General features: G+C 44.4%; 1 protein-coding gene across 4 annotated transcripts in view; it reads left to right on the forward strand.

Moving 5' to 3' along the window:
* The window catches only part of LOC138981580 (dynactin subunit 1-like), a 54,544-nt gene that overhangs the window by 22,371 nt on the left and 7,109 nt on the right, over positions 1 to 25,064 (forward strand). Inside the window, exons 23-32 of one of the 4 annotated variants that reach the window (XM_070354544.1) lie at positions 2,739 to 2,801; positions 3,242 to 3,344; positions 4,100 to 4,117; positions 4,823 to 4,855; positions 7,541 to 7,640; positions 8,228 to 8,321; positions 17,077 to 17,205; positions 17,931 to 18,073; positions 18,435 to 18,577; positions 19,031 to 19,107. In XM_070354544.1, coding sequence (XP_070210645.1) covers positions 2,739 to 2,801; positions 3,242 to 3,344; positions 4,100 to 4,117; positions 4,823 to 4,855; positions 7,541 to 7,640; positions 8,228 to 8,321; positions 17,077 to 17,205; positions 17,931 to 18,073; positions 18,435 to 18,577; positions 19,031 to 19,107 — 903 coding nt within the window. Of the gene's footprint in view, positions 1 to 2,738; positions 2,802 to 3,241; positions 3,345 to 4,099; positions 4,118 to 4,822; positions 4,856 to 5,725; positions 5,741 to 7,540; positions 7,641 to 8,227; positions 8,322 to 17,076; positions 17,206 to 17,930; positions 18,074 to 18,434; positions 18,578 to 19,030; positions 19,108 to 25,064 lie in introns of all 4 variants that reach the window. The other 3 variants (XM_070354545.1, XM_070354546.1, XM_070354547.1) reach the window with 3 other exon arrangements.

The raw sequence follows: 25,064 nt of genomic DNA on the forward strand, positions 1-25,064 counted from the left end.
AGCTATTCTGGTTCTCAGTCTTTAGTCAGCAATCGAACACGTTCTGGATTTCCGTCGCAGCTCAAGCTTCGGCTCAGGATTTCCCTTGGGTGCATCGACATTGGTGGCTTCCTTGTTGTCGATGTCGGACTTCCGTTCCGTGAAGATAGGATGTTTTTCTACTTCCGGTTCCTTAGTCACCTTTTGTAGGTACCACGGTTTGCAGGTTTTGGCTAGGCCATCTCCTCCCGAAGGTGGTATCTCTAGTGTTTTGGTTCTGCCGCGGTTTCTACTATGGTTCAGTTCCGGAACATGCTCAGCCTTGGCTGGCTTCGGCTACACGGGCTTCACCTTTTGTTCCTTCTTGCTTATTCAGCCTTTGGAACTTGCCTCCTTTCTCTACTCTGTTGGCCAGCCCTTGCTAGGGTGAGCATGGAGCAGATGAGGCTGCCCTTCCTTCTCTACGCTCGTACGGCGGGTGTCGGAGGGACTCGTTTCTTTCGCATTCTCAGTTCCCTGAACAGTCAAAGAGAGTCGCTTAAACTTTGCCTGCAGTAGAGATTCAGTCGAGTAGAGATCACCAGGTCTCTGACTGCTTTACAAAGGTTGAAGGAAGGTAGGGCTAGCATACTCAGAAACATGCTTAGCAGAAGCATGCTCATTCCTCTGGTTAAGCTAAGCTGGCAGCCAATAGGCAGCCTTGGCCGGGCAACAGCCATTCCACGTTGCGGCGATGGTGGTTGTTGCCTTCCCGTTTCTTGTGGCTTGTGGGGTTCTCTGGCTTCAGGTTACCCCTGTTTGGCCACAAACGTTCGGACTTTGGTCCTTGTTGTCTTTCATCGAGTCGGACTCTGTCTTTCTCTAGTGATCAGACGCGTTCTGGTGTTTCGTCCAAACTTAAGGTTCACTTGAGTTGGCCTCGGAAGTTACATTCAGGTTTTCCTGAGGGGGCATTGTCTTGGACAATGGATGTTTGAGGAGTAGTTCTTTGTGGCTTTCCTCCCCTCTCTCAGGTTTTTGGCTACTCTTCTCCTTCGGGCAGAGGTTTAGTTAAGGTTCGGTTCCTGTGACTTCAGTCTTGGGCCTTTCCTCTCTTCTTCCTCATCTTAGTATGAGGCGAGTCCGGATGACGTCTGTTGGGTCGGGTTTCCTTACAGTCGCCCGGCTACAAAAGGCAACTTTGTCTAGGGCGGTTGTCCGTTTTTCTCCGCGTTGGACTCTGTCTTCAGACAGGGACAGACGCGCTCTGGGTTTCTGGCCAAACTCAGGTAGGCTCTTGATTTGGCTAGGAAGTTAACTGCCTGTTTTTTCCCTGAGAACTCTGGTTTCGGGAGTCTTATGGCTGGCTGGCTTCACGGTTTACGTTTACCAGTCTTGGTTTTCTGCTTTCGGTTTTTGATTCACTCTCGATTACCTTCAAGCAGACTGTTTTGGGAACATTCTGGCTTTTAGCCTTTTTGTTTATGGTTGCCAGTCACATCGGTTTTTGACCACCGTGGGTCCTCACTTCCGGTAGCTTACGCACAGTCGTAAGTGGCTGCTGTCGGGTGCTACCTCTCTCCCTGCGTTCGCAGGGACTGGTAGGGGATAACTGGCGACCTTCTATTTGTGAGTTTTCTCTTCGAGGTGGACTCTGGTACTTAGTGCTTGGATGTCTCTCTCTCGCTCTTTCGTGGGGATTGGTCACTCTTATTTTGAGCTGACTTCTTTCTCACAAGCCTTTTGGGCTTTACTACATCCCAAGGTTTGCAGACTTTGGCATGGTTGTCTTAAGGTCACCGCGGGGGTTCGTCCTTCTCAGTTGAGGGGACAACCTTACGCACGGATCTTCTCAGGACATTAGCATTTCCTTCCAATAAAGGGGGGGGGGGGAAGCTTGTCTTTCCCTTGGCTCGCCAGGGTTATTAATCCAAGGCTTGGGTCTTTTCCTGTGCTGTTTTTTACGGCTAGGAGATTGGAAGAAGTGCTGAGCACAGCTTTCTGGATCTCTGAGGTTGTCTCTTTCGCTTTGCCTGAGATACTTCTCGGCTGTCAATCAGGACTTTCCTTGGTTCCCTCACTGCCTGTTGGCAGTGGGCCAGCCCTGGCAAGGGCTTTTGAGTGGGTTAGATTTTCTTTCCCACTGGGACCGCCCTGATTCTTTGGCAGCGGTCCAGGTTTTTGGCAAGGTTTTTTGAGTGAGTTAGATTTTTCTTTCCCACCGCCTTGTTGTTGTAATCTGCTACATGTGATTCGGAGTAGGAATATGTAATTTAATCGAAAATTTTATTGTAAATTTTCATTTAATAAATATACCTACCCGAATCACATAGTATATTCCCTCCCGCCAACCCCGCTTTTGATTTGGAGAATTTATTCTTTAGGTCGAATTATATGAACCACGTGTTCAGTAGCAGTAGTGACATGGCATGCACGATGGGAGGTAACTCCCCGGGTGTATGGTCATTACCATGGCTACGTTTACACTTTTTGTGGTTGGGGTTGCTTCCCTTAGACGGTTAGCCTTTTCAGAACCTAGCATCTCCGATTGTGTCAATGCTACATGTGATTCGGGTAGGTATATTTATTAAATGAAAATTTACAATAAAATTTTCGAGTTAAGTCATTGAATTGTCTGAACTTGATGTGTGCCTGATATTTGCCTTTGTTTGTTGAATGTTAAATGAATGGTTTTTTTCTTTTCCTTTCTTATCTTTACAAAAAAATGTTGCAAAGAAGTTGCAATTGTGGATAATTGTGTTCTTGTTTTTTTCATTCAGATCAAGCGCCGATTGCCACAGGAAGGATCTGCAATGGCGACACCACTGAAATTCGGAAAAGAGGTAAGTTGGATCAAAGAGAATTTATGGTCAAGTTACACAAAATACAGACAATGTTTTGGCCCAAATATATTTCTACAATGGGTTTGGTGAACATCAACTGTGCAAGGTGGGGTTCTTTTTCAAAATGAATTTTATACCCTTAATTATATATGATACCGATACATGCACAGCCTAGCGTTGACCTTATGCATAATGCAGATATGTTGAAGTCACCAAGACAAATTTTGTTCTCAAAATTCTTTGTCGCTTTCTGGGAGACGTGCAAGAGAAGCGACAGAGTATTTACATAACACCACTAGTTGCGTTGTGACGTCTTCTCCAGCTTTGTTTTGCTTTTGATGTCAGGTTTTACTTTGGAAAATGGTGTCAAGAGGAGACATCTTGGTATGTTTAATCGGTGTTGTTTGTCTTTAACGTAAAGCGTTTGTGATGTTTGACAGATCAAGGACCTGTTGGTGGACTGCTGGAGCAACGTCTCGCGTGTTGCGCGCACCCTGCAAGCCATCGCCACGGGAGCCATGAACCAGGCCTCTGTCATGACAGGTTGGTCCACTCTCTACATAGATTTAGTGATGAGCAGAACTATTGTGTGGTGTGCCGTTTGACAAGTATAAAATGACAAATATCAAGAGTTTTTGTAGCTTGCGCTGTGGGTCATGAATACGAAACCCTGTCATTTTAAATCTTCTGTGATAGGAAAGTGAAGGGATGAGAGCGTGAAACAGCTTTGGTACAAATCCTTAGCTACAGCAGCAAAATGTTGGTTTAAACAGTGTTTTATTCAACAGTTTATGGGTATAATATATAATAAGCATAGTGTTGTGTCATATAAGAAACCCCTATATTTTTTAAAGCTTCAGTGGTCGAAAAGTGAAGTGTGAAACCTCTTTAATTGCTACAACGCCTTTGCTACAGTTGTGTAACGGAGCTACACTGTGTCTTTCATGTTGCTGTTTGTTTCACTCCTGTGTGGCAGTTTTGACATTATCTGTAGTTGCAATATTATGTATTGTTTCTTTGTGGCTGTTTTGTATTTGTTTTTAACTGTTTTGGTTCATAACAAAAGTAGTTTGTGTTTTAGAAACAGGTATCATAAGCTGTGTTCCTTGCGGGCCGTCGCGATATAACCTTCGTGGTTGAAAACGACGTTAAACACCAAATAAAGAAAGAAAGAAAGAAAGTTCCTTGCGGGAAGGTACAATTCCTATTTTATCAAGTTATGAAGATTGTCATCTTTGAAATGTGTGGTTGTTAATCGAAGATGAGTTATAGAATTTGAGTTTGGATTCCTTGCTGAGATGTGAGAAGAAACGCAGGTATTGTACATGTTCTCTGTCAATGTGTAGACCTGCTTCTTTTTCCTTCAACGTTTTTGTTTGCCAGAATATTTGTGTGTATTTGTCACTTTGTGTTATTTGCAGAAAATAATTCAGTTTAATATGGTGTGGTTTATTTGTTTCATGTTTACAACTTTTCTTTCCATGCAGCTCTTGTTTTTGTGTAAAGTCTGTACATCACTGATGCCTTTAAAAAAATTAATTCTGCCAGTTTGTTTCTGTGATCGAGGATTTTGTTTACAACGGAAAAGCAAAAGTGCCGCATCCATGTCTTTTGTTAATGGTAGATTACAGAAGTTCTAGTTTTATCATCAAAAGAACTAAAGAAAGGTTAACTACAGATGTTATGATTTTATCATCATAGGAACATTTGACGGTAAAGTGTATCTTTGTTGTAATTCCTTTATTTTTAACATTGATTTGAATTTTTGAAATATTTTTTGAATTTTTGTTCTTCAGATTAAGTTTGCATGCAACTTGTCGTTACTTTAAGTGGAAAAACTGGCAACATTTCACAGGTGTTGTATTTCTTGCTCAAGAAAAAAAGTTAAAATGCAGGCGTTTTCCAACTGCCATGCAGCTGTTGAACATTTGTCACCTTCATTATCAAGCATGTTCTTGCATAAGTTCATGATGCACTTGATAATCTGTACTGATAATCTGTGGTTATTTTGTCCTGTCTAGGAGGAAAACTTGATGAATGGGAAAAAGTAAAGGGTTGGTAATATTATTGCTTGGTTCTGGCTTGATCTCGTCTTGTTATCTAGTTTTCAGAAAGTCGTCAGACATATTTGAAGCCATCCTTATTTTTAACATTTCAGTGCTGTCTCTTTAACAGCCTCAGTTAAAACAAATGCTTCCCTTGGTGTCGTGTTCCATTTTGACCGCAGTTGGAAGGGAAATTGTACATTGCTTTTATTCACCCATCATTATTGTCAAGTCTTGTAACCCATGGGTTTTAGAATCATGTGCATTTTGCATTGTCCTCTTTGCTTTTGCCCCTGTACATGCATGAATGCATCTTTTTGCAGTGTGATGTGAAATTTCAGGCCATGTACGCTGCAGTTGATTGTACACTGCACAGGCCTCAGTGTTCGCACGCCTTGCTGTGATAGTGTTGTGAACACGGGCTCTATGTTTCGGATCTTGAATTTTCTGATCTGCTACAGTTGTGTAGTAGAGTGTATGCATTCCACCTTTGACTTGCTGCTTTGTTATGATGTATTTAGCCACTGATGTGTTGCATACTGTCCTAGTATGATTTCAGCACCCCGGCCTTAGGCTACACAGTACCCATACCCACTAACATAATTATTTTCTTGTGTTTTTTTCCAGCGACTATCCCAGTTTGTTTTCCAGACTAATTTAATTTGTTTTTGTACTGTACGTTTATCCTTGGTATATTTCCTGTACATTTTCCTGTACATTTTGCTTGTTCTGTGTTTACTCAAAAAAATTATATGTCCCCAAAAAATTATTTTAGGATTTACAAAGGTATATATATATATATCACATATTAGTATTTTACATTGCACAGTACCTGTGTATAATATATTTTTTGGTATCTTTCAATGGTTTTTGCTTCAGATGACAGACCTGCAGGTAGACATTTTCTGGGGATGGATGTCTATTTCAAAACAATTACTAATGTTCACACGCTGGTGAAGGGAGATAAGCCATGAATACACTCAGAGCTTGTAATCTTGTCTCTTTTATTCGCAGGGCTTGGGCTTCTTTATTCTATATGGCCATAATATGTTGGTTTTTTAACATATTGTGTTTAGTCACATTGGATGGGGGTGGATGGGAAGGAGCTGGAATTTAGAAACTTTTAACAAAAAATCATAGCAGCTTTAGTAATTCAATTCATTTCAATTCAATTCACTGTACTTCACTTCACTTCACTTCAACTTGATTATCTGAATGTGAGACAAAAAAGAAATTTATCTTTTAATTGGCAACCTTTACTAGCTTCATTGGCCACACTTTTGGCATGACCAGTTTAGTTCTTCAGAGCCTTTCTGTCCTGCCATTGTAAATAAAAGTGAATTTGGTTTCTTTAAGTGGTAGGTAGTAAGTTATTTCAGTCACTTTTGTAGCTGGCACAACTCGGTCACATGGTAAATCCAGATTCTGTGAAGTCACTACTGTACAAGCAGTACTCTGGCTTAAGCATAGCTGCCAACCCTCCCGGATTTTCCGGGAATCTCCTGAATTTTACAACTTCTCCCTGCTCATATTCAAGACTTAACGGTCCCCCTGGACCCCCTGGCTCCTGGATTTTGACTTCAGAAGGTTGGCAGCTATGCCTAAGTATTTTGTCTACTTCAAAAACTGATAGACCTACTAGCGTTAGATCAGCTAACTGTGACATAAAATGGCTTTTGGCACTTCTGTGTAATGTCTTTCGTGACACCTTAAAGACATTAAGCAACACCTTTTTAAAACGTAACCATACTTTTGACAATATCTTTGCCTGTGATGTGAAAGTGTCATGATATATAAGATCTTCTATCTGTTGTGTTGGATCTTCTTGTGCATTTTTTATTAAGTTCAAGAAGCATGACTTTTTGTGAATGTTTCCATGACGACATAACTTACATCTGCAAATATGCATGGGTTGTTGTTCTTTGTTTCTGTTCTCGTTTCCAGAGGAGGGAGGGGTGCGCAACTTAAGCGTCAAAGCATGCTGTTTTACTTTTTTTTAAACATATTTTCCAAACTGTTCACTTTCATACTTATTTGTTATTTGCTCAGGACTTGTGTATTGACCCAAAATGCACAATTCAGTCATTAAGCAGTCTTTTTTTCTTTTTATTCAATGTCTGTTTTTCTGTCTGTCCGTCCCTCTGTCTGTCCGCCTTTCTGTTTGTCTGGCTGTCTGTCTGGTACCTGTTGTGAATGGAAGAAAAATAAATGTCGTCACTAGCTCAGCCCATCAAAACAGTTTTATCTGTCTTCTTCTAAATGGTAACTTGACAGAACATCACACTTCTGTGTATACTTTAAATCATGGTGTCTGTTCGCAGTTGAGTCAGATTTTATGATGATGTCATTGTCCAAATAATGCTGTGTTGACATTTCTCTTTGCTTGGTGAAATGGACCAAAGCAAGAAGTTGCCATCAGTAATGTTTAAAAAGATTAATGATACTTTCTGTGTTGCTTGTGTCAAGGGTGGTGTATTTATCAAGGATAAACAAAGCTAAACGTTCTGCTTATTGTGGGTTTTTTTCAGTTTGTCACTTTAAAGAAAATTTAAAAATCATTACAATTCAAATTAAAAGATGGATTTCTGTTTTTAAACCATCCCCAAACTCAAATGACAGATGAATTGCCCAACCTGGCTGTCCATTGAGATATAAATGTTTGCTGACACCAGTGTCTGTAATATCTGTGTGCAGACAAGGAGGGCTTGATGGCGCGTAAAATGGAGGAGCTTGCGTACGAAGCGGCCAACAAAGTCTTCGCTAAGGATGACACAGGACCCTACGAGTGTCTCAGGTATTTGTCGTTTAAGGGACCTTACCTTTTTATGATGGGATGATGCAGATACGGTTTCGATATTACATTGGTAACTGTTGATTAAAGGACCTTACATTTTTGTAAAGTAATTACATATACTGTTTTAATATTACAATTGTAACTGTTGTTGATCTTCTTCTTCTTCGTTCATGGGCTGAAACTCACACGTTCACTCGATGTTTTTGCATGAGTGGGTTTTTACGTGCATGACCTGTTTTTACCCCGCCATTCAGGCAGTCATATGCCGCTTTCGGGGGAGTAACTGTTGTTCAAGGGACCTTACATTTATGTAGAGTAATGACACAGCTACTGTTGCGATATTAGATTTGTGTTTCATGTCAATATAAATTTACTAAACCATTTATTTTCAAGAAAACAGCAAGGTATTTTATTGTGTTTAGGTAAACAGATAGTAGAGAGAAAACTCGGCTAACATCCCTTCTGTAGTATGGCAACCTCAAAATTACGACCATGTTTTGTCAGATGTATTCTTTTCTGCTTTCGTCTGTGCATAATATTTGTCACCAATGTATACATGTTGATCAGTTGTGTACCTGTATTTGCAGGCTGTCGTTTGGTACAGTGGCAGGTACCATGAACAAGCTTTCCAACGCCATGGAGAATGGAGAGTTTGACTTTGATGGTACTCACGACAAGAAGGTAAGCTTTTGTAGAGCTTTGGCTTATGTTCGTAGGTGGTTTTTAAAAAATTATTTTTCATTGTTATTGCACTAATGATGGAAGGTCAACCTATTCAATGTTACATTCTGTTGTAGAAAGGGATGTTCCTTTTATGACAGATATTTTCATGGTACTTGTCTGACAATAAAGTGCAGGTGAGCGGTTATAGTTCTTCAAAGACGGCATGTGGGGAAATAAAAAGCAATAAACAAGAATAAATTTAAAATATTTTTATTTTAAAATGGCAATTGCTCAAGAAGAAGAGTAGTCAATAATCAGTGCCAAGTTCTGTCTTCATCTTTCTGCTCATTCATCTGAGGCACTGGTCCAGAAAATACTTGTTACTTATACTTCCTCTAGAAATCATATGAAGTATCGATTGAGCTTTCATGAACCTAATTAAGACTCTGACCCTCCTTTTTTTATGTCATAGAAATACTTCTTCTTCAGCGTTCCAGAATTGTCTGGTGACGTGTGAGCTCGTTTGCCCATTTGGGTTCCCCACACTATGCTCTGAGAGCATAGTCAGCTTCACTCCGCTTTCGTTGAGTAGGCATGCTGAGTATTTTCGTGTTTCCATAACCCACCGAACTCTGACATGGATTACAGGATCTTTTCCGTGCGCACTTGGTCTTGTGCTTGCGTGTATACACGAAGGGGGTTAAGCCACTAGCAGGTCTGCACATAAGTTGACCTGGGAGATTGGAAAAATCTCCACTTTTAACCCACCAGGCGGCAGCGACCGGGATTCGAACTCATGACCTCCCCATTAGGAGGCCGACATCTTACCACCACGCCACTGCGCCCGTCGTCATAGAAATAAACAACCAACAAATCCCTGAAGGTTTTTTTTCTTTAGATAACAGCAAGAATAATTATACTTTCTTATTTCAAAATTGTATACATCCGGTCAAATACCCTGAACTGAGACTTGACCAAGGTTGTCTTACCTGAAGATGTGTTTGCTTCATGTTATGTACTGGGGGTGTAGGTTACCAGGGCACTTCATTTTTGAGTCACTTGAGAAAAAGTGACTCTATGTAATCGGTCAGTGTTAGTCTGTCCGGCCGGCCGGCCGGCCGGCCGTCCGGCCGGCCGTCCGGCCGGCCGTCCGTAGACACCACCTTAACGTTGGACTTTTCTCGGAAACTATCAAAGCGATCGGGCTCATATTTTGTTTAGTCGTGACCTCCAATGACCTCTACACTTTAACGATGGTTTCGTTGACCTTTGACCTTTTTCAAGGTCACAGGTCAGCGTCAAAGGAAAAATTAGACATTTTATATCTTTTCTCGGAAACTATCAAAGCGATCGGGCTCATATTTTGTTTAGTCGTGACCTCCAATGACCTCTACACTTTAACGATGGTTTCGTTGACCTTTGACCTTTTTCAAGGTCACAGGTCAGCGTCAAAGGAAAAATTAGACATTTTATATCTTTGACAAAGTTCATCGGATGTGATTGAAACTTTGTAGGATTATTCTTTACATCAAAGTATTTACATCTGTAGCCTTTTACGAACGTTATCAGAAAAACAAGGGAGATAACTAGCCTTTTCTGTTCGGCAACACACAACTTAACGTTGGGCTTTTCTCGGAAACTATAAAAGTGACCGGGCTCAAATTTTATGTGAACGTGACTCATTGTGTTGTGAATAGCAATTTCTTCCTGTCCATCTGATGCCTCATATAATATTCAGAACTGCGAAAGTGACTCGATCGAGCGTTTGCTCTTCTTGTTCTTTCAGGAGTTTGAGTTGAACCAGGTAACATATGTTAAATTACATATTCTTACGCAACTCACATAGATAGCATTAACTTCAGTTAAAGTGCTAGGACACTGAACTACGCTTCACCCCAAAGGGGAAGCAACCCCCTAAAAAAGAACGGCATTGACCTATAACCCAAGCTATACAAGAGTCGAGGTCATACCGTCACGTGACCTATCACGCGTGACTCGACCGCCGCCGTGCTGGAAACGCACTCCTACTTCAGCTACCAGATAGCTCGGACGCTTTTTACACTACGCTGCAGGCTTTTAGCCTACTGTCTTCTGGACAGTGTTTCACCCCGTCTACAGGTCCCTGCTTCTCATGCACAAGTTTGGGTGAGCTCGTTTTAATTTATTTGCTTTTGCTTGCGTTTCTTTCTTTCTCCGTTGTTCGGTCTGATTGTTGTTTATCAATATCATATCTCAGACTGGTTTTTGTCAGCAATGGCTGACAAGGAGAATTAGAAACCACAGACTAGTCAGTAGCTGCTGAGGTTTCTCCTTTTACGTTTCGCATAAAGAGAAAGGCAAAGGCACTACCATTTCAGTCTCTAACTATTACGTCTGTTAAATAACCTTGTATGGTTGAAAACGACGTTAAACACCATATAAAGAAGAAAGAAAGAATGTCTGTTAATTTTGGACCCTATGAGTCCAATCGTGCTGAAGCAGGTTAAATTTAGGTTACTTCAGCCAAGACAAACGCAGTGGGAAAGAGAATACTTGTGTTTAAGATAGTTTTTCTTCCCTTTTTGAGATGTTTTCGACCCAAATGTATAACATGTTGCCATTCGTCGAGTTTGCGCTCGCTCCCGGCGGGAGTGGGCGACGCAGTTTGTTGTCACGCATCGAGGTTCCGCCTTCATGCACAGTCACTTCGGCTGACGTGCACGCAGAGGAGTGTGTTTACTTCATACGAGGAGCGTTCACGCTCTACAGGTTAGTCAGGTTCACCGGTAGCCAGGTTCTCTGGTGAAAGTGTTCCAGTTGGGCCGGAACTAGTAGCCCCCCCGCCGCGGCTGGGGGGTGAAAGTTTGACTTTCCCGAGGCTATCGCTCTTAGCAAGCGGAACTCGGGGGGTCAACACCGGACAACAAGTTGGGCCGGAACTAGTAGCCCCCCCGCCGCGGCTGGGGGGTGAAAGTTTGACTTTCCCGAGGCTATCGCTCTTAGCAAGCGGAACTCGGGGGGTCAACACCGGACAACAAGTTGGGCCGGAACTAGTAGCCCCCCCGCCACGGCCGGGGGGTGAAAGTTCGACTCCCCGGAGGCTATCGCTCTTAGCAAGCGGAACTCACGGGGGGTTGACACCGGACAACGAGACAGATGTACTCACGGGCAGACTTTTATGTCTCGGTGAATGTGTACATGTCTCAACTTCCTCCTTTTGGGCAGGAAGCTGCTTTCGGGCAGGCTTTGCACGGTTCTTCTGTTTTGCAATCAGCCTCGCCTGTGGTGGATCGTTTTAGTGACGCAGCTAGTCACAGCGACTTTCACGGTCCAGCCTCAGCAGATTCGGAGTTCGATGATTCTCACTCAGTTTCTGAGGAGGAAGTTGATGGCAAGTTGTCACTCTAACTTAAACCAGCTATGGTTACTGCAGCTCAGGTGTCTGCCAAGTACTTCGCTGAAGGGGTGACAGCTATGACAAGCTCTGCGGCACCACCACCCTCAGTGGTGTGTGATTTCCGCCCTGCTTTAACGGAAGTTCAGGGATATCGTTTTAGCGAGTCTCCTTCTGTTGCTTGCGAACTTTCCAAGGTGCTGGCTAGAACTTCGGGTTCTGAGAATAGCTTGCCTGTGGATACTGTGCCTTTACTGGCTGCACACGGTCAGGCTCCTGATGCTGCTCAGCCATGGCTTGCCTCAGACCAGTTACGGAAGCGAGCACTTCGTTTCATTCACGCAAGTTTGCTCTCTCCCGTCGTCATCACAGTCTTATTGAGACTTACGCTTTGCCGGGTGCACCGCTTCCGGTCACTCCGGAGTTGGCTAATCTCAGGGAGGATGTCTATCGTTGGACAAAGCTTGCGCTTACTCTGAAGGCGCATTACTTGGTTTGGGGGAGACGGGAAGATACTCGTTGGAACTTGCGTCTCTTTCAGAGACACTTCTTCGATCTCTTTCGCGGTCGGTCGCGGTGTTGTTGAATCCTTTCGATTTTCGAAACGACGCTAGCGTGAAAGACGTCCTCATACTCCTGGCCTCTTTGGCTAAGGTTTCAGCCGAACAAATGTCAGTCGCGGCACGGTTGTACGCACATGCGGCTTACACACGCAGGGACGCTTTCTTGTCTGGCTCTAGAATTGAACTTGCGGAAGTTTTCTCATATGATTCTCCTTTTCCATCACTTCCTTTGTGGGCAGCGATGCGGCGTTGCTTTCGCTTGCGTCACCCGCGCAAGTAACGCTTCACTCGCTGAGCGATATCCGTAGGCCTAGGTTACACCAAGCCTAAGAACTTAGTTTATTCTTTTCTTCGTACTACGGAACCGCTTCCGGTTGCACCGTACTTGTCGATCATACATCTTTAATGTTCATAGCAAGGAGAAACTGTCTGTTTTCAAGAACAATGATCTCCTGGCTGTGGAAGATCGTGGCCGCACTTCTTTCTATTATCGTCTTGGTGCAAGATTTTGATTCATTCTTTCCCTTGTGCGGTTTCGTACTCACGGGATGGGATGCCTTTGTGTTCTGTCGGGACACATATTCAAAGGGCTTAGCTTTGCTGTTCTTCTGGGAAAAGGCCTCGGCCGACAGTATTGTTCTGTCGGTGAGACTTAAATCTCTTCCTTGCTCGAGGGTTTCTCTTTGCGAATCCTCCTCTTTGCACGCGGACTCTTTAACAGAGAGAATCTCACAGCAAAAGGAAAAGCCCACGGCACGCCTCGGCTTTTCTTATCAGAGAAAAGCGCTAAGCTGGCCGTTCTCAGCTTTGGGTTTTATCTTCTTCTCGGTGTGGCACGTTGCCAAATACCCACCACTTTATCTCCTCGAGGCGATTTAGCGGTAGGGTTCAGTGGGCAAACAATAGCACGCTTTCTTGCATACTCTTGGCACTTGTCAACTGGAGTCTTAGCGTTCTTCTCTCTGCCTCTGTGTTTTCCCACAGCGGCTGGAGGGGCGATTAGAACTCTCACTTTATTGAGGGAGGCACTGGGGCCCTTCCTTTTGGGTCACTTATATAGATCGTGCCTATGTTTACTTCCACCTTTGGATATACAAAATGGATCGGAAGTGGCTACTTTTTATTTAATTCAGTTCTTCAGGGCTCTGGTTTCGTTTGATAAGCAATCAAATGAAGAGCCGGAACATGTTACTGTTAGTGTCTTTTCTTGACTGGTTCACAGACACAACCAATCTTTGGATTCTCACACCACTGCTCTTACAGGGCGTTCCCGTTGGTTCTCTCTCCACCAGCGAAGCAGTTCTGTCTCTTGTGGAATTCTTTCCCCTTGTCAGGGGAGAACAGGTGTTGATTCAATCGGACAACATCACAGTGGTCTTTTATCACGAGAAGCAGGGGGTGGCATCTCGCTCCCTATCACTGCCACAGCGAGCATGCGAGGTTTTGATGTGGCTTTTACCACCACGAATTCTTATTAGCAGTGAAGTACCTTCTGAGAGGCTCTATGGCTTGGCAGACTCTAGTCGGTCGGCCAGGAATGTCCACTTGGATCGGACTCTATCTCGCTATGCGCTTCTACTCCTTCTGGTGAATTTGGAGAAGCCGCTGATAGAAGTTTTGCCTCTCGGTACTATCACCTTCTGCTAAATGTTCGTCTCCCCGTTCCCGGATAATACTCTCGATTCTACTTTGAGCGGCCTGTTGGTCTCACATTATGGGCCCATTCAATCTTGTTTGCCAGTCCTTTAGGCTGGCAAGAAGGCGCCGTTTTTTACACTCGAGCCACACGGGTGTCTACTGTACGGGAATCATCGAGACGCTCAGGGGCTTCTGCCTCATCTCTGGATTTGGTCTAGAGATTCCATAGGGGTTCAGCGTCTTCGTTTTTGTTTCACTTTGACTGGCTTGGAACAATTGGCGTACTTTTAAAGAACCCCACTTCTCTCCGTTCAATGCGGGTGGCGAACCACCTATCCTGGCTTTCCGAATTTTCTCCCACGTCTCTGAATTAAGACTTTATGCGATATCAGTTGCACTGACACAGCTAGGTCGCAAAACATTTTTTCACTTGGGTTCTTTTTAGCCAGCGTGATTAAGGGAACCTCCCTTTGGTTGGCTGAAAGCAAATCTCCAGTCCCGGCTTGGGATTTGCTCCTAGTTTCGGAGTTTTTGAGTTCGGATTGTTTAATCCTTGACAAATTAGCCTTGTTATTCTAAATACGGGAAGCCGTCATACTTACTCTAGTAGCTTCTGAGAGAAGTGCGAGTAAGTGCATTTTCTGTCTGGTTTTTGCTTTAGACATCTCTTTGGAGAAAGACTGATCTATAGCGCTTAGGTTTAATTCAAAATTTCTGACAAATAAGCAGAAACAGGGGTAACCAGATCCGATAATACAATTCTACCAATTTGCAATATTTTGGCTCTGCTAGAGCCATATTTAACAATTGTACATTTCGAGTTTAAATATATTTCTGACTCGCTTGACAAGTGGCCCCCTTCATCCCCTCCTTCCTCGTCCTGATATGGCTCTGTGTAGTCGGCTGGACGTTAAGCAACAAATAAACAAACAAACTGATCTGTTTAGATCACCAGAACAAAGGCTTTTGTTTATTTCCATCAACTTTTCTAGAGGCAATGATTTAGTGAAGTCAACCTTAGCTAAATGGACTGCCACATTGATTAGGCAATGCCTACAGTGGTGGCAGGGAAAAGGGGGGGGGGGGCAGTCAGTCCTCCCTTTTCAGGCAGCACGGGCTCAAGAGGTCAGAGTGTAGGCCTCTTCTTTATCTGTTCTCAAGTCTGAGAGACTTACATAAGTCATGAATGCAGCTCATTGACCGTTCAAGGACATAGTCATGAGTTTTCTATCGGCGGGGTATTTTAAGTACCCGCTATTTTAATACACATCTACTAGACATCTTCCGCAGAAGATGTCTTTTTATGTTTTCCTGGGAACGTATCTGGTGCTCGGCAGAACATTAATTTCGGTTTGCCAGCTTTTGTAGCTACAGGCCAGATACTTGCAAGATGTTAACTGTGAGTTCATTTGCCCACCACCTAAATTAGCAATCTGCTATCTATGTGAGTTGCGTAAGAATATGTAATTTAATATAAAATTTCAAAAATAAATTTTGATTTAATTAATATACTTACCAACTCACATATTGGATTCCCTCCCGGCCTGCCCCGCAAATTTTTTTAAGGGGTTATATGTTTCAATACGGAATGGGTTTCACCGGTATACATCCTGCGCAGGCGCAGTACACCGGTAGTGTAAATAACCATCAAGGACCATGCCTTGTATGGCATACGGTTTTTGTTTCAGAGTTATTTTCCCACGTTGCCATGTAAGAGTGCTTCCATGTCTTATCACAAAACGAAGTTTTGCTTAGGGTTTCCCTAAAAATGAACAGATCACTTCAGTAGGAGTGAGTTTCCAGCACGGCGGCGGTCGAGTCACGCGTGATAGGTCACGTGACGGTATGACCTCGACTCTTGTATAGCTTGGGTTATAGGTCAATGCCGTTCTTTTTTAGGGGGTTGCTTCCCCTTTGGGGTGAAGCGTAGTTCAGTGTCCTAGCACTTTAACTGAAGTTAATGCTATCTATGTGAGTTGGTAAGTATATTAATTAAATCAAAATTTATTTTTGAAATTTTATATTTCACTGCATGATTAGACAAAAGTAATGGTTTTATTTTAGTTTCTACATAAACCTAGCTTTGTACCAGACAAATGAGACCACTTTTTGATCAAATGAGGGATTAGGGACTAAGGAAAAACATGAAAATAAGTATTTTATCAGTCATTTCTATAAACAGTGTTTTATGTGCTTCGTGCCCTTTGAATCACTCTCATTCCATCCTTGATTCAAGAAAAAGGGCTGCTATTGGTGCTTTCCGGGTTTGTGACCGGCTTGGATTTTGTTCGGTTTGACGGTGGAGTTTTTGTTTTGATTCAGCTTGTATCTGTAGATGGTCTAGCAGGTTGGCATTTGTGCCTCAAGTTTTTTCTGCTGTTTGTACTTCTTCCTTTTGCTACAGGTTATCCCTGCAAGAAAAAAACTGGGTTGCTTTTATTACCCTGTTTATGGCGGAAGGACCCCCCTTTTCATTTAGCTATATAGCCAGTCCTGTTTTGTTTATCCCTTTGTGCAGAACCTGCAAGTTTTTGATTTTTCCAGCATCTTCATTCAACACATTGTTTTATAAGAGCCGTTTTGTGTGTAATTTCTTTGATTGATAGAAAAGCTTGTGGTATTTTGGGCTGTAAAAGGGTTGTTAGCTTCTGGTGATTATCCCAGGGTCTCCAGCATTTCATCATTTTTTTTGTTGTTGTTAATTTAGTCACATTAAAAAGGCAGTGTAATAACTACCATCTTGTCAGGTTGTTGTGAAGGAAATTATTTTGGTTGTTAATTCACTAACATTAAAAAGACAGTGTACTATTAGTATTACTAATAACTGCCATCTTGTCATGTTGTTGTGAAGGTTGGAGGTGAGTGCAGTTGTATGCTTTGTTTTTTTCTTTGATTTTCTTACATATGTATGTGAAGAACAGATTCTCTGTTGTATTGGCGTCCAATTTGTTGAGGGAAGATTTAACGCACGCAAGGATCACAATGCTTTTGTTTAATGTGTTAAGTCTGATAATCATAATTATGGCAAAGAATCTGTTGTCAGCATACAGATGCTTCTTTCGTGCAGACACTGTGATCATCATAATTATGGCAAAGAATCTGTTGTCAGCATACAGATGCTTCTTTCGTGCAGACACTGTGATCATCATAATTATGGCAAAGAATCTTGTGTCAGCATACAGATGCTTTTTTCTTGCAGACACTGGCCCCTGTCCGTCTGCGTGCGGAGGCCCTGCGCAGTCATTTTGGCGATGTGGAAGTCATGAAGAACAAGCTTGATCTCAAGGACGAGGAGATCAAGGAGATCAAGAGACTCATTAAGATTAAGGTGAGAATCACGTTGATAAAAGTGGCATTGCTTAGAGGATATTTCAAACAGAAACAAATTATAGAGAGCATGATAGTATAGTGTCGTCGTCAATAACAAATTGTGGGTGTTTTTAGGGTTTTCATTGGAAAAGACCAGAAAAGAAATCATCAGTCAGTCAGTTGTACCAGATTTGTGTATGCATGTATTTTGACACTTGTCTTAAATCAAGGTTTTCCTTATGTTATTACACCTTAGTTTGACTGGTTTCCATAAACATAAACAAATGATTGTGCTTTGATGTATCTATTCCACCTTTTTTTTTCAGTGCACAAAACACCTAGCATGATCACTCCAGTATGTTAAACTGTTCCATGTTATGTACTATCCAAAATTTTGAGCAAATCTGTGCTCTATAACTATGTGTCAAACTTAATCATTGTACATGTATATTGTTGGAATAGTTGCTTGATTTAACTGTATTAATTGGATTTTAGTGTGTGTGTGTGTGTGTGTGTGTGTGTGTGTGTGTGTGTGTGTGTGTGTGTGTGTGTGTGTGTGTGTGTGTGTGTGTGTGTGTGTGTGTGTGTGTGTGTGTGTGTGTGTGTATGTGTGTGTGTGTTTAGCTATTGTACATCGCCGTGAGCTCTAGCAAGAAGGGGTGATTCATAAGTGTTCATTATCATCATCATCATCAAGGTGTTTGTGAATGATCAACTCAAGTGTGATTTGCGTGTGTGTTTCAGCAAGAAGAGCTGAGTGAGCAGCAGGTGCGTGTGGGCCTGATAGAGAAGAAGCTGGAGAACGCTCAGAAGGACGCTGACGAGCGTGTGGAGAAGATTCAGCGCAAGCTGGATGAGGCCAACGTGCAACTGAAGAAGAAAGAGAAGTATGTGAAATACTGTTGAGTTGAACCCCCCTCCCCCCCCCCCTTTTAAGACCACCCAATTTTAGATCACCCCTCTTTGAGACACTAGATTTTCCAAGTTTAATAACGTCTGAATAATTAATCTCCCTCCCTTTTAAAAACATATGATTAATTTCTCGATTCACATTTATAAACATATTTCCTGGAGCACCCGAGCGATTTTAACCTATACTTACACAATGCTGCACACAATCACATATAAAAAAAAATTAAAACAATTGACCATGGCATCAGAAGAGGAGACCAATGACTGTCTCGATCTGTGTAAAATTTCTTATTTTGGGTCAAAAATACCAATAACAATAATTCACTGTCCATGCAGGGAGTTTGAGGAGACGTACGACAGCCTGCAGAGCGACATCGACAACCTGGAGCAGGAGAAGACGGAACTGAAGGAACGTCTGAGGGTGTTGTCCAAGAAGACATTGCTGGAGGGTCTGACTCGACAGTCCTCGGGACACGGAGGTCAGTGGTTCATTTGGAAGCTACCTGGAGTTCAGTCATTGCTACATCATTGTAATATATTTATTAATTGCTTATTTTATGTTTACATTGTAAATATTTGCCTGCATGCATGTGCATGCATGCGAGACAACAGAAGAGCTAGTTCAAGAACGTTAAAGAATGGACGCAGATGGGCTTCCCTGACCTCCTGTCGACGGCCCCCAACAGAACAGCCTGGAGAAGTGTCTGCCTCCTCAGCCCTCACGCCCTCCCCCCTCCCCATGGCTGTCCCAGTCAGGGGACTGATGATGATGATGATGTGCACACAAGTTTTAGATTAAAGTATGCTCACATGATTGGTTGTAGAGAAAATCTGAATATTTGTGTTAAATTTTACCAATATACCCTTGACGTAAGTGCATGCATTGTGTTACACCTATTCAGCTGGTGGTGTTTGCTATCTGTCCATGCCAGGTCAGCTTCCCAGCCCGTCGGGCAGTATCACTGGCAGTACCTCCAGCCTGATCGACTCACCACAGCTTGCTCAACAGGTCAGTCTTCACACCTGTAGTTGTCTACGCTTTGTTTGTTTGTTTGATGATGATGATAAAATTGTTTAAAAAACAAGAAAGGTACAGGGTGACACCAAAAAACGGTCATGTGGTGGTGTCCTTGATGATATCGGTCGTCCAGAGTGTGATTGTCTGTTAGTGTCTTTACCATTGAGGTTACGCACAGTCCCATGGGTTCTGAACTTGTTGACCCATCTGTAGATCATTGAGTGGACAGGAAATTCACGACATCCGAACCGTTCTTTGAATTGCAATTGAGCTGCATGGATTGACTTCAGCCGAAAATATGCCTCAACTATAAATGTCTTTTCCTCCGTAGTCCATGCCATCTCGAAGCTCAAATTTGGTACACTCATAGAACATTGGTTCCACTTGGTAAATCTGATTTGAATTGATTAATTATTTCAAAAGTTATTCAAGTTTAGGTGATGACCGGTTTTTTTGCCCCCTGATTCAAGTGTGCCTGCAGCGCCGGGGAGCTCATATAGAGCAAAATTTTGTGCGCCAGTGAAACAAAGAGTTTTTGTAGTACAGACTTGACACTTTGGGGATGTCTGCTACATAGGCTTGACCTAATGTGGCTGAAGTTTTGTGTTGATCTAAATAACATTTCTGAAGTTATTTGACTTTTGGTGATGACCGTATTTTTTGTGTCACCCTGTATTTAAAAAAATTAGAATTGTTTTTTGATTCTGAATTTTGGAACGTTGGCAGTCTATTTGTTTTTGGATAAAATCGTTTATTTAACGTCACTCTGTAAAAACATTGGCGACATTTTTCATTTGTTGTTTTTGTCTCTGATTGAACACATTTCTGTCGTTTCCAAATGGAAAGCATCAATATCTTCAAGAATCTGCATTTTATTATTTATTTGCTATTCAGAGAAACTTCATTGGTTTCAATATTTTTGTGAATGATATTTGTTGTTGCTACTAATCAGCTGAAGAAGTTTGATAGACATAACTAATCAGACTGACATATTATGTCATCATGATACATCCAAAGAATCAATGGGATGTAAATATTGCCGACATGTGCACTTAGAGTAAGTGAGAGTTATGCAGAAGCAATATCCTGACACCTTTATGACACAGCAATTAAATGTGCGGTATCTGTGTAGTGATGTAAGTTTGTCAATCCTTTCTCATAACTTTCTGCATTTACTTTGTGGAAAGCTTTGATTGCTTCTGCACGCTGTAACTATTTATGTTATTAAATTACATATTCTTACCCCAATTCTCATAAATGCATTGACTTCAATCTCACATGCTAGATGTCGAAAAACGACTCAAATTTCCTGCCCTTGCAAGGGTGGTAACCAAGCTAAAAACAGACGCCATAGCCGTTGCTATGACCTGTCCCACCTGGTTACTCATAACCCACCGCGCACCACGTGAGCGCCGGAAATTTACGTTTCTGGTCGGCTATGGTTTTCGGACATTTAGTTTTTCCAAGATGGCCGATACCAAGCAGTAACTTAGTGCGAGGCAGGAAGGGGAGAAGGCTTATAGCCCTAGTTAGGAACCTCCGTGCGGGTCGACGACCCTTTGAGTAGTACTTCTTTTGTAGTAGCTATTCAGGCAGATAAGGTTTCGTTTTCTCTCCCCAGCCCGCATCTCCTCGTAAGGAAAACCAGTCAGTGTCTTCCACTTTCGGTGGGCTTAACTATGAAATATGTTTTTATTTCTCAGTAGTTTCAGGCACGATCGGCGGTTCCCGTCTCCCGCCCTCTGTGGCGGACACTTCCTTGCTGGCTGGAGGGGGCCCTTTGGCCTTGGCGACGTCTGCTGGCGTACTCCTTGGCAGCCCTACTACTTCAGCTTCGCGCCGTGGTCTGGTACAAATGGCCAGTTCGGTTCAGCCCTTTCTGCCTCTGGTGGCACTGGGTTGTTCACGTGCACCCTCTCCTTTCAGGAGGGGGGGCCTGCTCCCTACCTGCCTCTGACTACCTCTGGTTTTCTCAGTGTGTTACGCAGCCCCTCCTTTTGGGGGGGATGGGGGGGGGGGGGGCTTGCTGCTTCGCACCGTGGTCTGGTGCAAATGGCCAGTTTGGTTCAGCCCTTTCTGCCTCTGGTAGTACTGGGTTGTTCACGAGCACTCTCTCCTTTCGGAGGGGGGGGGGCTTGCTCCCTGCCTGCCTCTGACCGCTCGCCTTGCTTGGCTCAAACTGGTCAGACCGGTTTTGGCGGCTGGGGCCAGTCTCTCGCACAGCGGTCGGGGAACAATGAGCTTGGCTCTGCTTCGTTCTCGGCAGGGTGCTGTGCCGGCTGCCTACCCCTCTACCCCCTTGGGGTAGGTGAGCGGTGGCGGTGGCAGGCGGAGACAGAACATTCTCTTAACTCTCCAGTCTCCCATTCTTTGTGTTCTGACACAATGGTTGTGGGGACTCGGACTACAGTATCGCCTTGCCAGTGGTCATTGTCCTCAGCCAGCATCCATCACCCCCCCCCCCCCCCCCCCCTGGGGTGGGTGAGCGGTGGGGCTGCAGAACGTCAGCGGACAAGTGGGGGACGGCCGTTTACGGTTGCGTCTCTCATTCAGTCTTTCCCCCCTCCAGGCGTTACTGCCGTGACGAACCACCCCCCTCCCCACTCGGGGCGTGGCGTGGCTCAAATCAGGCAGACTGGTTCTCAGCACTGGGACGCTTCTCTCGCACAGTGGGTGGGGTACGGCTGACCGGGCTTGGCTTTGTCTCGTACCCCCACTCGCCCTGCTTCTCGGCAGGGCGCTGTGCCAACTACCAACCCCTCTCCCCCCTCGGCTCAGGTGGGCGGTTTGGGTTGGCATGCAGAGACAGATCACGCTTTTCACTCTCACTCTTGGCGGTGTTTTCAGCAGGGGTTTTAGTGCGCTGCCTCCCCCGTCTCCCCTCCTTTGTGTTTTGACACAACTGCTGGTGGGGATTCGGACTCCTCGGTGGAGGAGGGAGAGTGTGTAGCGCTGCCTACTGCTTGTAGGCTCGCTATGCAAAAAGCGGCTGCTGTGGCAGCTTACTTTTTCCCGGATGGGGTGGCGGATTCAGAGCAGGGTGTCTCTCTTCCTCCCTCTTCCGCGGATGACTTTGGGTCTACGCGGGCTTACTCGCAATCGTTTCGATTTGCCGAGTCTCCGGTGATTGCCTACCACATGTCGCAGCTCTTGGCTTGACCCACACCTCAGGGTAGTGGTCTTCAGCCTACACCTTTCCCGCTGCTTCATGCGCATGGTCCTGCTCCTCCTTCTGCTAGCCAGTGGCTGGCTTCTGGGTTTCAGGCTGCTTCGTTCTCACTTTTAGTGCGGAAGAAGATAGGTTGGAATGTCAAGTCTCAGGATCTGATCCAGACATTTTCGTTGCCAAGGGCTAGTTTTCCCGCTCCGCCGGAACTAGTCTCTTGGCTTCACAAATAGACCACAGGGAACGTGGGGTTTCGTGATGTGACTCCTCCCTCTCCTCTCTGGAGGAGGTGGGACGGCATGGTCTAGAGTTTTCTGCTTTTGCTGAGACTCTCCTCTGTGCTCTCATACGAGCCATCTTAACCTCCCTGGACTCGTTTCGGTTTGGGGAGGATGCCTCGGATAGGGCTGTAGGGTCATCACCGAGCAGATGAGTTCGTCAGTGATGTTCTATGCCCACACTGTCTTCACCAGGTGTGATCTCCTTCTTTTACAAGGGGTTTGATTTCACACCGGTTACAGGAAGCAAGGGACAGGCTTTTTTCGGGGTTTTGTTAAAACCTACTCAGAAGCCTCAGTCTTGCCTTTCTTTCATAGACAAGTAGCAGCGCATTGATGCGCTCCTGGTCACAAAGTGGGTGTTACCATGGTGGGCATTCAGTCGGTGTTCTGATCAGACGGAGAGCTATTCGTCTCTGGACGACCTCGGTGACTGGTTGATCTTTTATCAGAGTCAATCAGCTTGCCAGCTGCACTTTCAGATGGTGTTGAACCAGGCTCTTTGCCTGGCGTTCTCAGTAAACCAGGCAAAATCCGAGCTGTCCCCATCCCAGGTTTTTTACCCAGGCATGCCGTTCGACACTGTCTCTTGGAAGGTTCGTCCTTCACAGGAGAGAATAGAGAGGCTTTAAGCTCTTATCACTGCCAGGCTGGCACGAGAGCAGACCTCTGCGAGGTCCTTAGCCTTGATCCTCGGTCAGACGGAATCGTGGCTACGCTGGCCCTCTAGTCTTTCCTCAAGTCTCTTTGGGACTCGGCCTCACAGGTCTGGGACAAGAGGGTCCTCCTCCAGGGTGGGTTCCTCCACGCGAGTAGGTGGCTGGAATCCAATTGGATCGCTCAGGGCGTTTTCCCTAGCTTTGTTCCCCCCCGGATTTAGATCGCTTCATGGATGCGTCTCTGTCCGGATGGGAGCCTACATTGGCAATCACAGTCTTGGGGCTGTGGATGTAGACTCAACTCCTTGGGCATCTCAATTGCCTGGAGTTAGGAGCAGTAGCTCTCAGTCTACTAGCCTTTCTCTTTGGCTATATACAGGCATGTCCGGTTGCATACGAACAATACTTCTGTTGCTTCCTATGTGGACTAGCAGGGAGGAGCAAGTTCTCGCTCCCTGTCAGAGTTTACGGGATTCTGATTTGGTTCCTTTCACACTAAATCAATATCTCAGGGGAATATCTCCCCGGCCGGCTCTATAATCTGGCCGACTCGCTCAGCAGGACCTCTCAGGGCTTGCACACGGGTTGGGCCATCTGCATACAGGGCTGGGGGTTGTGCTGTTTGTGTTACAGATCGTGGGTTTTGACTCTGGTCTCGGTGCATGAAGCACATAGGTCCTCCACTTTCTCTGTGTGTGCCCCTCATTGGCCTCCTTGGCCAATTGGTGTATAGAGCGGGGGTGCAACTCCTTAGCGCCCCTCTCTCTATCCAGGTGGTTAATCACCTCTGTTTCTTATTGGCTCTGGGCAGCTTGGCCTCTTCTTGGAGGTTCCGGCGTCTCGGCTATCTCAGCTACTTTGAAACAAATAGGCCTCTCTTCTGATGTTCATGGCGCTTTTGCGGGCATGATCAAAGGACCTTGTTTTAAGAGGTTTAGAGGCGTACCCTTGTATAACGCGTAGGACTTTGTTCTTCTTACTCTGGGCCTCAGCCCCGAAGGGCAGTGAGACCCATGCGTTATTGGGGTTTACCGGAGGATGTAGCCTTCTCCTCTGGTGTTTAATTCCCTCCTCTCGGGAGGATTCTCGCTCCGGGCGATTTGGATTTTCTAACTGTCCAGTTAGAGTTTTAAAATCCTTTTTAACTTGCGCTCAGTCAATTGGAACTAAGAGCCAAAACCTCATGTTCTTATCTCTTTACACTATTATCTATAGGTGAAAGAGGCTTCTCTTAATTGACGCTCACAAGAGGTGTTGCTACTTTCATAGGACAGTCCTATGAGTGGTGGCCTATCAGGGGTCGACACTAACTTATTTGGCCTGGGGCCACACTGGCCCCATAGATGGAAATTGCTGGGGCGGAAAACAAAAATCTGGGGCCCACTCTCAGTATTCACGTGCGGCAATGCATTGTCTGTTTTTCTTCATCGTACTGAAGCCAGGGAAATTCTTTCAACCATTTGACATTGACATTACGACATCGCTTCGCGCTTTTGGCTGCATCAGTCTCCTTTTTTCGTTTCTCTCCACCCTGTTCTTCATCTTCATTTCCATGTCTTTTTACACCAGGGATGTGTCGCCACATTTTGCGTTTGGCATTTGAAGGCGATACTTATCTCTCAGGCTAAAGAGCGCAATCTGGGAGTTATTTCCCTTGCGGCATTGTCCTTCGACGATTTCAATGTTTTTTTTTCTTGACTGCGGCATTGATCGTAACGCAAATTTCAGTGACGACTTTGAATGGCGATTTTTAGTGATTGGCTCTGGCATTAGAATTTTCGGTTTGTCATTGTTGGAATTTATCCTGGGGCGGAGTGGGCCCCAAGCTTCGGCAATGTTTGGGGC

The sequence above is a fragment of the Littorina saxatilis genome, linkage group LG12 (genome assembly GCF_037325665.1).
Source record: "Littorina saxatilis isolate snail1 linkage group LG12, US_GU_Lsax_2.0, whole genome shotgun sequence".
NCBI classification, from domain to species: Eukaryota; Metazoa; Mollusca; class Gastropoda; order Littorinimorpha; family Littorinidae; genus Littorina; species Littorina saxatilis.